This window comes from Canis lupus, chromosome 1 (genome assembly GCF_048164855.1).
Source record: "Canis lupus baileyi chromosome 1, mCanLup2.hap1, whole genome shotgun sequence".
Lineage (NCBI taxonomy): Eukaryota > Metazoa > Chordata > Mammalia > Carnivora > Canidae > Canis > Canis lupus.
In genome coordinates, this window is record NC_132838.1 from 17,624,801 (window position 1) to 17,638,623 (window position 13,823).

The following is a 13,823-nucleotide window of genomic DNA, read 5'->3' on the forward strand; positions in this document are numbered from 1 at the left end:
ATTTATCCAGAATTCCTGATGTCTGTCTGTCTGTCTGTGTCTCTCTCTCTTTCTCTATGCAAGCCCGTTATTATTGTAAGGATTCTGGATGAGGATAAGAATCACTTTCTAGATTCATTTTATAAATTGGGGAGTGGCAAGTGCAGGAACCTTTGGTATTCAAAAACTGCCAGCAGGCTTAAAGTTTTGAATTGTGCCAAGCCAGAAGAGAAAAAAATGTTTTAGCATCTCTTAAAAAAGTACATTTGTCACGCAGCTACTTGATATCCAGGAGTATTCATACATTTCTAAAATAAAAAGAATATATGTAATAGGTAACAATTCTGTGAAAAATCCTAGAAGAGTAAGGGTAGCATTATAGGACTGTAATTACAAGCATGCCTGATGCGGGAACTTCTTTCTGATGAAACGAAACCATTTTCAAGGAAACATGCTGCGTGACTACCTCTCTTTCATTCCGTCTTGTACTCTGAGACTGAACAAGGAGTTGGAGCAGAGAGGAGGTACTGTGTCCTTGGAACTTTGATAAGTTTCTAAAAAGTATTCACTTAAGCAGATAATTAACAGCTTTCCATGCCTAGAGTAGAGAAACAGCCAAAATGTTACATTTTATAAGCCAGCACTTCAGAGCACTGCACCAACCAATACAGTCCTTGACAAACAAGAATGTCAAAGTGAGTTCTTTAACATTGGAAAATTAAACAGTACTAGGTTAAACAGGAGGTAATAATATCTACATAGAGAGATTAAAGGCAACTCCACTTATAACTGCATATTTGTACTTCTTTCACTTCTCTGGCATTTAAAAAAATCTTTAAGTTGTAAACTCATGATTAAAATATTTATAATCCTAAATAGTTTAATTTTTTCAGAAGTAGACTGGATAATGTAACATGTAAAATTTTTTTTATTTTGATCTAATTTCGGCTTCAGACTTGCAAAAATAGTAGTTTCCATGTATCTCTCACTCATCTTCCCCTAACGCGCAGATCTTACATAAACATAGCACAGTTGTCAGAGCCAAAAAATTAACACCAGTACAGTACTATTTTTTTAAATTCTTTTAAAAGATTTTATTCATGAGAGAGACAGAGAGAGAGGCAGAGACATAGGCAGAAGGAAAAGCAGGCTCTCTGTGGGGAGCCTGATGGTGGATTCGGTCCTAGGACCCTGAGATCACAACCTGAGCCAAAGGCAGCTGCTCAACCACTGAGCCGCCCAGGTGCCCCCCCACTGGTAACAGTATTATTAACTAAACTAATGATCTTATTCAGATTTCGCCCATTTTTCATGCATACCTTTTCTTCCATTCCAGGATCCTATCCAACAACACACATCTCATGAGCTCTATCTCTTTGGACTTCTACTGTCTGAAATAGTTCATCTTCCCTTGTCTTTCATGACCGTGACAGCTTCTGCATTGAGCAGTTATTTGGTCCATTGTCTCACAATTTGGGTCTGTCTGGTGTTTACTTGTGATTGGATGGAGGTTCTGCATTTTTGACAACAATACAACACTGTATCATGTTCATGACATTGGCCGTGATCACTTGGTTGTTGTGGTTTCTTTGTGCTTTCCCTATTTTAAAGTTACTATCTTTCCCTCAGTGATTAATTATATTTTGGGAAAGATACTTTGAGACCATGTAAATATATAAATATCCTGTTTCAGTTTAAACTTTTGCTTGCTAATTGTAGCATCCATTGATGTCTTGCCTGAAACAAGAATGAGATGTTTCCCAAATACTGATTTTTTTTTTCTATTTCATCATTCCTTCCCATGTTTTATTGGAATTCTGTAAGGACCAGCTCTCTTCTCCATTTATTTATTTAATCAATTATTTATATCATATGGACTCATGGGTATGTATTCTGTGGTCACAGTCCTACCTATCATTATTTATTGCTCAAATTATTCAGCTCTGGTAATTAAGAACTCCTCCAGATTGGCTTCTGTGTTCTTTGAACAAGTTCCCATCTTTTTTTTTTTTTTTTTTAAAGATTTTATTTATTTATTCATGAGAGACAGAGGAGCGGGGGTGGGCAGAGGGAGAAGCAAGCTCCTTGCAGGGAGCTTGATGCGGACTCGATCCCGGGTCTTCAGGATCACGCCCTGGGCCGAAGGCAGTGCTAAACCGCTGAGCCCAAGTTCCCATCTTTTTAAAAAGCATTTCTTTACTTTCTGGTGCTACACTGTGTCTTAGTCTCATTTTGTATTTTCTCTGCCCCAGCTCTAGAATCAACCACTTCTCCAGTGAGCTTTGGTTCCTTTTATTGAAGAAAGGTATTTAGAAACCCAAGATCTGGACAGTTGGGTGTGCTTATTACCTCTGCAGTGCTGCTGCTTCTAGGCCCTCTCAGTAGACAGAGCTAGGGAATATATGAATGTATACTAACCCACACATATACACATCTTTATTTTTGTACCCATCACTCTACATTTGCATTTAAACCCTGGGAGTGGGCAGCCCGGGTGGTGCAGCGGTTTGGCGTCATGTGTCACCTGCAGCCTAGGGTGTGATCCTGGAGACCCGGGATCGAGTCCCACATCAGGCTCCCTGCATGGAGCCTGCTTCTCCCTCTGTCTTTGTCCCTGCCTCTCTCTCTCTCTCTGTCTATGAATAAATAAGTAAAATTAAAAAAAACAACCCTGAGATATCCAGACACCTTGGATTCTGATTGGACTCATCTAGGCTGAATGTTATAGAATCTATTTTCACCTTCTTTCCTTATTTAAAAATTCTTCCTCCAGGAGGGAGAAATTTGGTCTTTATTATCTATAATATATTTATTTATTTTAGTGTACACAAAATGTACCTATAAAGTGGTATTAAATTGTTAACTTGTATCCCTGTGAGAAATATATTCACTGATGGATTTATGTAAAGGTCCTTCTTGTCTAACCGTCCAGTTTGTAATGCAGACACTATTTTCCAATTACTTAGTACGGTTCTTTCCCCACCCTTTTCAGTATGGTTGTGATATGCATTTATAATGGAGTTAGGTTCTTTGTTAGCATTTGTATTCTTCCTATATCCTGGTTGATTTTAATTGTGTGTTTTTGGGGTATATGAAGGATATGCGAAAATGGTAGTTCGGAGAGACTCTTAAGACGAAATTTATATGTTCAGTACCCCTCTTCATCACTACCACCTCACTCCCATTTCCCCCCCTTCCTAGCCTTTTCCCACCGACCCCCTGTTGGTAACTTATCCCATTAATTTCTAGTTTGTTCTTCCTGTATTTCTCCTGCACATGTGTATTTTCTTAGATTCTCTTCTTTCTTACATGAATGGTAGTATATTCTAGACACCCTTTTGTGCTTTGCCTATTTCACTTAACAGTGGTACTAGAACGTCTTAAGATTCAATTAGTGGTTAGTAAATCCTAGTCATCTGGCTGTATTATCCATGAAAACACTTACTTAGAGTCGTTAGCACTCCTCATAAACTCCCACCCGTTGAGAACAAATGTCATGCATACCATAAGTTAAGGTAAAAACTGAACTCAGATTTCTGAATTTGTCCTCTAGAGCTTTTTTCCTTCTGGATAGGCTTCAGAAACTGTAAAGAGAGAGGAAATATTTGCCTTTTATGGAGAGAGTGGTGTATGTCTATGGGTTTTCATATCCTCCGAGAATCATAAAATTTTTTTAACAGTAGCATGTAATACAGTACCCTTCAGTTTACAGAAAAAGAAAAAAAAGGCCCTGACTGTTAAAGGGTCACAATATAAAACAGTCAGAATTAGTTTTATTATCTCTCCACTTTCAAATGCTATTTCTAGCATACCAGAACACCTTACCAATTTTTATTTTCATTTTAGACATTTTCAAACATACAAAGAAGTTGAGCATAGGGATCCCTGGGTGGCGCAGCGGTTTAGCGCCTGTCTTTGGCCCAGGGCGCGATCCTGGAGACCCGGGATCGAATCCCACATCGGGCTCCCAGTGCATGGAGCCTGCTCCTCCCTCTGCCTGTGTCTCTGCCTCTCTCTCTCTGTGTGTGACTATCATAAATAAATAAAAATTAAAAAAAAAAAAAAACAAAGAAGTTGAGCATAAAAGCCGTCCGTCATACTCCATCCCCCAGTTGGAACAGTTGTTAATAACTGGATGTTGTCAGCATGCACAGTTCATCCTGAAGTACCCTATCAACCCCTCCAAATTTTAGTGGCAGTCATGGCCATACCCTGAATCCCTCATCTCCTGAGAGAGCGAAGGGTGGCACTCTCACTCTAAAGCCCCATCTCCGTTTGTTTTTGTTTTGTTTTGTTTTTTTAAATTTGTTTCTTTGAGAGAGACAGAACATAAGCAGGAGGAGGGGCTGAGGGAGAGGGTGAAGCAGGCTCCGTCTTGAACAGGGAGCCCTCTTCTGGGCTTGATACCAGAATCCTGGGATCATGACCTGAGCTGAAGGCAGACATGTAATCAACTGAGCCACCCAGGTGCCCCATAAACTGTAGTTTTATAAATTATTTTCCAATCCTGAATACAATTGAATATTCCTAAATGTTTTTTAAAAATCTAACTTATTGGGCTTAAAAGTATATCTAAACTTTTTGAAGTATATTACTAAAAAAAAAATCATTTTTCTAGCAATTCCCTTGTCTAAAGGGATTTTCTGTTTTAGGAATTCCATGAGTGATACTGTCAGACTGGTCAGCGGCATACAGCATCCTGGATCTGCAGGGGGAGTTTATGAGTCAACCCAACACTTCAATGACATCAAAGAGCATCTTCACATTGTGAAGCGGGACATCGATAACTTAGTGCAGCGAAATATGGTAAGCTCTTGCCTTCTACTTTTATAATTACCAGTCTTCCTTAGTTAGAAAAGGAAGAGTACATATTCTACTGAAAATATTTTAATGTTTTACTTAATACTAATGTGTATTTTTAGTATTCAAGGTAGAATTATTCCATATGATTCAAATGTCTTTATGTTCCATGCTTCCATACTCTGTTGAATAGAATTTTTTAAAAAGTACTTTGCTTTTCCTATCATTGGAGCTGTCACAGTCTCAGACTTCTGTTTTCTAGATTCTTTGTGTAAATTTTCTTTAAAAAAAAAAAATGGTTCTTGTTATCAGTAATGCTATCTTTAAACAGCTTAAAAATGGTGAACATATCTTGACCCTTTGCTGAGACAGACTGATGCTGGGTACCTCCTACTTCTCTGGTCTGGGCAATGAGGAAGCCCAGATCTGAGACTGGCTGACTGGTAGCCTCATTCTTTAAGACTCTTCTTTTTTCCAGCAACTTTTCCTTTCTGACTTGAATCACTTTTTTTTTTTTTAAAGATTTTATTTATTTATTCATGAGAGACAGAGAGACAGAGAGAGAGAGAGAGAGGCAGAGACACAGGCAGAGGGAGAAGCAGGCTCCATGCAGGGAGCCCAACGTGGGACTTGATCCCAGGTCTCCAGGATCAGGCCCTGGGCTGAAGGCAGCGCTAAACCACTGAGCCACCCAGGCAGCCCTCGAATCACTTTTTATTTTTATTTATTTATTTATTTATTTATTTATTTATTTATTTATTTATTATTTATTTATTTTTTTGAATCACTTTTTAAAACTTTTTTTGTTCGTTTGGTTTTGTTTTATTAGGCCTTTTTTTTTTTTTTTTTTTTAAATGTAAGCCCCGTCTATATTTTTAGAGATTGGCCATAAATATTAAAAATAGGTAATGTGTTTTCAAAGTTTAATATGCATAAGAGACAGTATTAGACAATAGACCTGTGGTACTTACAAGTTTTTTCTGTTTTACGTTTTTCCTTAACTTACTACTGGCTTTCAAAACCTTTATGAAATTTACAAATGCTTGTAGTATTTGCCTCTTCCCCTTCCAGTCCAATCTTCTTGAAATGATCAACATTAAAAATTTGATGGGGAACAACTCAGCACAAAAAGGTACTGGAGAAATGAACAGAGTGTTCTTGGGAAAAGCTTGTACGATATATGAGCAGATGCTCAGGCTACTTAAATAATAAGAGAAATGAAAAATAAATAAAACTTTCCTGTGATACCACACCTGTTTGACAAAAAGCCAAAGTCTGACAACATATTCTGTTGCCAAGACTTGAGGAAAACAGAGTAGCACATTGCTTGAGGGGATACGAAATGGCATAGCCCTTAGGAGATTTGCCTATTTAACCCAGCATTTTCACAGCTATTCTGTCAATAAAACAGGTACGTAGGGGCACCTGGGTGGCTCAGTTGATTAAGCATCCAGCTCTTGATTTCAGCTCAGGTCATGATCTCAGGGGTGTGAGGTGGAGCCCTACTTTGGGCACCGTGCTCAGCAGGGAGTCTGCCTGGGGATTCTCTCCCTCTGCTCCTTCCCTGACTGTTGCATGCTCTCTCACTCTTTATCTCAAATAAATCTTAAAAAAAAAATTTCTAGTATGCTCAAATCTGTTCTTACAGGAGTATTTTGAATAGCTCTAAAAGACTGGGGACATGGGATCCCTGGGTGGCGCAGCGGTTTAGCACCTGCCTTTGGCCCAGGGCGCGATCCTGGAGACCCGGGATCGAATCCCACGTCGGGCTCCCGGTGCATGGAGCCTGCTTCTCCCTCTGCCTGTGTCTCTGCCTCTGTCTGTCTGTCTCTCTCTCTCTCTCTCTGTGACTATCATAAATAAAAATTAAAAAAATAATAAAAATAAAAGACTGGGGACAGATTGAAAAAATGAAAAGTAACAAGATGGCAATTATGAATGAGATTGTACTGATAATTATACTCAATGCAATTTTCCTGTAAATTTGGATCTAGACTAAAGTTCAGATGGTTTCTCACATCTACAGAGTAAGATAGAATTCAAAGAAGTCTAACTTTTACACTTGTACTTTTTATTTCATCCCTATAAGGAACAACTGAGTAACTGGGTGGGGGGGTGGGGGTGGGTTATAGTTCCTTTGTCTTTGCTTTTGTAATATAAGCAGAAACTGTGATGAAATCTTCCCCCTTTTTACAGATAGTAGCATACTGTAAATAGTTGTCGTCTTCCTGCTTTCTTTCACTTACCAGTGTGCCTGTAGTGATGCACAGATGTTCCTTATTCCTCTCACAGCTGTCTGAACCCCATTATGTGATGATCACAGTTTATAATTTCTACTGAGAAGTCATCTTATTTTGTTTCTTTGTATGTTTTCGCTGCTTTTAAGATTTTTTTTTTTTTTTTTTTCTGGTACTGAGCTTCAGCAGTTTGAGCTCTGGGAATTGTTTGGTTTTAGGTGGTTCTTTCCTAGCCTTGTGGACTTTCATACCATACACGTGCAGATTAGATTCAGCCAAAGATTTGAAGGGCTCTTCTGCAAACTTCCAAAGCTTTCTCTGCCATTATCCCTTTTCATGTTGTGTCACACCGCCACCTGGGCTTCCCTCAGCTGTAGTCTCTGACTTCTCAGTTCAGCAGGACTACTCAGTTCTCTCTGGGGGCCCTCCCTGGACTGCAGACTCTGCCTCCAGGCATTAAGCTGCATCTGCCATGGGTCCCAGCTTGTCTGACTCCTATTTCTTGGCTGTCACAGTTGTAGAGGCCTTCACTGCCTGTGGCCAATGTTTGATAACAGTTGTTTCATATATCTTGTTTTCTAGTCCTAGGTGGAAGAGCTGTTCCTAATCAGCCCTTTGGAGGTGGAAGCAGAAATTGCTTCTCCTATCCCATGATTTTCATTAAATATTTATATTAATCCTTCAATAAGCATTTTTTCTTCCTAATTTTCTTTTCTTTTTTTTTTTTTTTAAAGATTGATTGATTTATAGCTGGGCACCCAGATGGCTCAGTCAGTTGAGCATGGGAACTCTTGGTTTTGACTCAGGTCTTGATTTCATGGGTGGTGGGACTGAGCCCTGAGCTCAGTGCAAAGTCTGTGTGGATTCTCTTCCTCTACCCTTTCCCCAGCTCTTGCATGCACACACACCTTCTTTTTCTCTCTCTCTCTCTAAGATAAATCTCTTTTTTTTAAGATTTATTTCTTTTAGGGATGTCTGGGCAGCTCAGTGGTTGAGCATCTGCCTTTGGCTCAGGGCGTGATCCCAGGTTCCAGGATCGAGTCCCACATCAGGCTCCCTGTGAGGAGCCTGCTTCTCTCCCTCTGCCTATGTCTCTGCTTCTCTCTCTGTCTCTCATGAATAAATAAATGAAATCTTAAAAAAAAAAAAAAAAAGATTTATTTCTTTTAGACAGCATGTGTGAGCAGGAGGAGGGGCAGAGAAAGAAGGAAAGAATCCCAAGCCGACTTCTCACTGAGTTCAGCCTGCCCCATAGCTCCATCCCACAACCCTGAGATCACGACCTGAGCTGAAACCAAGAATCTGATGCTCACCGACTGAGGCACCCAGGCGCCCCTTTTAATTTCCGTTTTAATTTCTTTTCTGATTCATGGGTTTAAAGTTGTCTTTCTTTGGCCTCCGCGCCACCAAATGATGATCCCATAATTTCTTGCTATCTAGTTCACTGCCTTTGCCTTCAGACAGGTGTTATTTTAGATTGGATTTGTTTCTAGCTCTGCTAGTCATCTTCTGCAAGGTGGTTGATCCATATTACCCAGTCTACCTTCCCAGAAGTCCTAATTCCTTATATGTTATATGGAGCTTTATGTTGTTAAAAGTTTTTTTTATTTTTAAATATCTGTTGTCATTTAGGAAAGAAAGTTAATATGTTAAATAACTTTCCTGAGGTCACTAGCTAGTAAGTGATAGAAGGGAAGAACTTAGATCTTTAATATGTAATCTTCTCTCCTTTATATTTTTGGATACTGCCTTTCTTACCTATATTTTATATATGTCTTAGATATTCATATTTTTCAAATATGACTTAAGAGTTTTCTTAATGACCATTACCTCTCATCCAAAGCGTTGTTGTCTATTCCCTTAGTTCTGTTTGAGGTTACTTTCTACCAACTGTAGCCTGTGTTGCAGTGTCTAGGTTGATGCTGTGAGTGGTACATATATGCACTGAAGTGCGTTGTCCCACAGATATAAACATACTGAGAACAATTAATCCTAGAAACTGTTCTGTCTGGATACCTTGAGTAAATCTTTGTTCCTGGCATGTAATTACTCCCTTAAAGTAGAAGGAATACCCATGGACATAGGGAAAGAAACATTTTTCAGAATACTAATTAATTAGTACTGTTGACTGCTAGGAGTTTGGGGAGGATGAGGGCTAAGAAAAAGCCATTATATTTGTCAGGCAGCTTATGGGGGGCGGGGTGACCATGTCATTGCCTGAACTAGAAATAATTACTCTAGTACAGCAAGTATAAACTGGGTGTGTCCAGGGAATTCATGGTCTGTGACCATCAAGAACACAAAACATCATCATCACTGTGCTGAAGATTCAAGCCAGATGGCAGTGCGTTAGTGACTGGATCGTGAAGGCAGAGGCCTTCCAATGTTGACTACTCTTTCAGAAAGTTAGGTGGTAGGGGTTCCCAGCTGGCTCTGTCAGAGCACGCAACTCTTGATCTTGGGGTCATGAGTTTCAGCCCCACATAGGGCATAGAGATTACTTAAAATTAATAAATTGAATAAGCTTTATTTTTTAAAATATTAAGTGGTAAAAGTTAAGGGAGCAGAAATGTTTATGGGACAAATAAACGAAAATCTTGAGTTTATGTAGTTAACCATGAATTTTATAAAGCTTTTGCATTTATTTCTGTTTCTAAAATACCAATTTGACTAATTATGATAGTTCTTTGCCTTATAGCCATTGAATGAAAGACCAAAATGCCCAGAACTACCACCATTTCCATCATGCTTATCTACGATGCACTTCGTTATATTTGTAATGGTACAAACGGTGTTATTCATTGGTTATATTATGTATAGGTAAGTCTCTAAAATTTGACTCAACGTTTTTCTGTATTTGTTTAATTTTAAATACTCAAAGTTATCTGTGCACCTAACAGAACTTTTAGTACTTGTAAAATTTGGTTTAACACAAAGAAAGTATTATTTGTAGTCTATCTCAGTCACGTGGAGTGCATGTATAGAATATATGCTTATCTTAATGCATTTTATACTTCAAAAGGCAATGTGTATTTCAAGTTTAAGGAATCCTATTTCTTTCTGAAGTAAAATATATAGAACTCTCAGTTTTTTTCTTTCTCCTCTTCCTTAGGACTCAGCAAGAAGCAGCTGCCAAAAAATTCTTTTGACCACCATTTTCATATGTGTACATCATGTATGTATGTACAAAATGTTGTCTTTTTGAGGGAATTTAAGTATTTAAATTGCTTCATAGTCTAAATTATTAAATTTTGTATAAGATGACTGTTTAAGCATTGATTTGCATTAAGAATAAACGTTAAAGACAACCACATGTAAATTTGTGCATAGTACATAAATCTATTTAAATTTCAGTGAGTTTCTGGCCAGTAGAGTATAGCCACTGAAAAGAAAATTGATAAATAAGATGGTAAATAATAGAAAATAGGGGCACCCCCCAGATGTGAAACTTACCCGTAAGTCTCCAGAGTTGGAAATTTCTTTATTTTACATAAATACACACTTTTCCTCCTTCCCCCTAGACTATGTGGTCTAACTAAGAGCTCCCCACCATTTTATTTTATAACCAGAGTCTTTTTAGAGGTCAAGACCCAGTCCTGCAGTTCTTGAATCTAATATAATCTCCTTTGAAATCAAAGAATATTTTGTCTGAGAGCTTTAGGATCTAGAAGATAAGCTTCAGAATGTTGAAGTATCTTTCTGATTATCAATAATACATTCCACTTTTAAAGGAAATTTGGGGAGGACAATTAATAGCTGCTCTTTGCCTGAAAAACCATTTACGTGAAAACGTTTCTCTGTTAATGGTCTCTGTTTGTCTTCCCCCCTGCTGATGTGCTCAGTTCAGGACTGCTCATACTCGGGAATGTCTCCACGCCAGCAGTATCAGGTCAATAGTAGGAAAATGATTGGATTTATTTAGGAATTTATTTATAAATTTATTTATTTAGGAATATGGATTTATGTTTGTAATCTAGGGAACTTATTTCTCCCATTTTGTATGGTATATAAATTCATCTCAGATTGCATATCCTGAGGATATTTTAAGTTCACAAAAAAATCTACCACTACGTTTTGGTTTACGTCACTTCGTACGATCTGGTGTCGACTTGGTGTCATTTAAATCAAGGAGGCTGTGGTAGAAGCAGTGTTAAGACTTTTGAAGGCAAAATTTAAAAAATAGAATTAATACTTCTGACTTCTTTTTCTTAATGCCCGAAGTAAAGATATCGTGAAACACTTGTTAGGAAGCTTAACCTTGAAATGTCAGACTGGGAGGGGCAGTTGTAGTCTTTGTACATAACTGTTCTAGGCATTACAGAAACAGTCTGTAAAGGACATTTTAAAATGTAAACTTAATGTTTTCACAGCTGATATAGACCTGGTTTTTTGCTGGCTTGAAAATACTTTTTACCTCTTTTAGGTAAATCGTTAATCTTTCATTTGTCATAGAATACAAAATAAAAAATAATGCTGTTTTATAAAACAGTACCATTTCATTCTTCCAGACTTCATAAATTTGTTCTCAAATGTCATTTACAGATTGGGCTAACTGCCTAAAATCTATACAAAGACTATGAGGAAGCCTGCATTATAGCAGTACCTACTTCGTACTATGTACGCAAACAGTCCTAGCACTACTTTTTCTATTAGCATTTATCCTGGAACGCTGAATGAGAACATTCTAATGGCGACTCACTCTACTTTCAGTCACTTTAACAGAGAAAATGCTTTTCTGATGTTTCTCCTTTGTAGTATTCACCTTTTGAAATTCATGTTCCAGAGACATCATCACAGAATTTGCTCTTAAATCTGTGAAAGAAAAAAAAAAAAAAAAAAAAGAGAAAAGAAAACCTTCAGAAGAATATTGATGTTGTGGGCTGTGAAAGTTGGGAAATCCGGCAAAGTATCCAGAGTTAGAACATCCATGGTCACATGTGCCTGAACGCACCAAGGGAGCACCAGGCGTCTGTGTGCCTGGTGCATTTATCAGGCTGCGGTGCAGGAGGAAGTGTGCCGACCATTACTAATTCAAGTGCAGACAGCTATTAGGAAAGCGCATGAATCTTTCTTTTTTACTTAGTAATTTACTAGAAAATCAGTAAAGCAGTTCACACACAGGCTGTTCATCATATTATTTGAAATTCGGTCTATTTTCCTCAAAGTCATGGACTTTATGTGACTCATTTCTGAAGAAAAATGTTTGCTCTGTGGGAAAATCAGTCACTGCCAGGATTCTTTCATTTCTGTACTATTTTGTATAATTAAATTTGTTAACTTCTCTCTCACCAGCAAGTATTTTACAGGTGCCTTGGATTAAAACAAAATTGATCTTAAAATTTTAGTGTAAGTCATTGTGCTTGTGATACCACTTTTAAAAAGAAATCCAATTACATAACGGCTAATACTTTTATTTCATGTACCTGTTTGTGTTCTAATTGTTTGAATGTTTTATTCAGCTTGAAACTTTACTAAGAAGCCACAAACGATAAACAATGTTTTGTTGTGTATTAAAGGAACATCAGTGTTTCTCAAAGTGTAGTCCATGGACCACGTGGGTCATGGTGTGCTTGTGAAGCATACAGATTCCAGGGCTCCATTCTAAACCACCTGAATCAAAATTCAGGGGCGGGCTTCAGAGTATCACTTTGCAACAAGCACCGCAGGTAACTCTGAGCACATTAGTGTCTGAGAACCACTAAGATGGGGAGTGGGGAAAAAAATAAGTACTTGGTTTTGTTGGTTTAAAGCTGAGCTGAGAGCATAATATGCCATTTTCATTGCTGATGACATTAGCAAATGTGCAGATTCTTTTATACTTACAATGTTCTTTTTACTAAAACTCTTGATTTATTAACAACCACAAACTAAACCCAGATTGTCGCCTGTAGCTCTTGGTACTTTGGTTGATGGCTTTTAAACTTACAGAATCATCAGATCATGGTCAAGCCATGTAAACTCCCATCTCAAAGTCTGCCTGCTAAAGCTTTTTGCGTTCCTGATTGAGATTTTTGTGACATTTTCTCTCGGACAATTGTACTTTTTGATAACTTAGGGAAAACAAAATTACTTGAATAAGGGATCGCCTGACCCGATGTGTTGCAGAGATACAATCTTTGTAAAGAACTTAAATAACACTTGTGAATATTAAGATGTGATTATCTTTTCCTGTCCGTGTGCTTATTAAGCAGGGAGATAGTGAACAAACGATTATATGGGGGATTTTTTTATTTATAAGAGCTAATGTAAAATCACCACTTGCAACTTTTTAGATCTGTATGTTGCCTGTTTAATATATTTCTTTTAAACTTTAAAAGGGTTTTCTATCCACTGTTAATTTCAATTGGATAACATTTTGTCAAGTGTTTTTTTCTGATTGTTATTTGATGCTAGCTGGAATTCAAGAAATGACATTGACCTTATTCAAATAAAGAAATATTTTAGTAAATTTACTTCTTCCTTTATTGATCTCGGTTAATAAGTAGTCACTTATTTTCCAAGTAGGCCTGGGTTGTGATCCTGACTCCTTTTTTTTTTTTTTTTTTTTAATATTTTATTTATTTATGACAGAGAGAGAGGCAGAGACACAGGCAGAGGGAGAAGCAGGCTCCATGCACCGGGAGCCCGATGTGGGATTCGATCCCGGGTCTCCAGGATCACGCCCTGGGCCAAAGGCAGGCGCCAAACCGCTGCGCCACCCAGGGATCCCCTGACTCCTTTATCATCTATCATTTGCTAAACACTATGCCCTAGGTGACCCACCACATGGCAGCTTCAACATCAACACATGGAAGCAGAACTAGAGAA

General features: G+C 38.0%; 1 protein-coding gene across 4 annotated transcripts in view; it reads left to right on the forward strand.

Annotated features, from left to right (window-relative positions):
* The window catches only part of LMAN1 (lectin, mannose binding 1), a 28,822-nt gene extending 15,358 nt beyond the window's left edge, over positions 1-13,464 (forward strand). For 2 of the 4 annotated variants that reach the window (XM_072821899.1, XM_072821919.1), the window contains exons 11-13: positions 4,632-4,785; positions 9,715-9,836; positions 10,129-13,464. In XM_072821899.1, the coding sequence (XP_072678000.1) occupies positions 4,632-4,785; positions 9,715-9,836; positions 10,129-10,165 (313 nt within the window). In that variant the 3' untranslated portion in view covers positions 10,166-13,464. The remainder of the gene's footprint in view (positions 1-4,631; positions 4,786-9,714; positions 9,837-10,128) is intronic. The other 2 variants (XM_072821911.1, XM_072821907.1) reach the window with 2 other exon arrangements.
* The last annotated feature ends 359 nt before the right edge of the window (positions 13,465-13,823 follow it).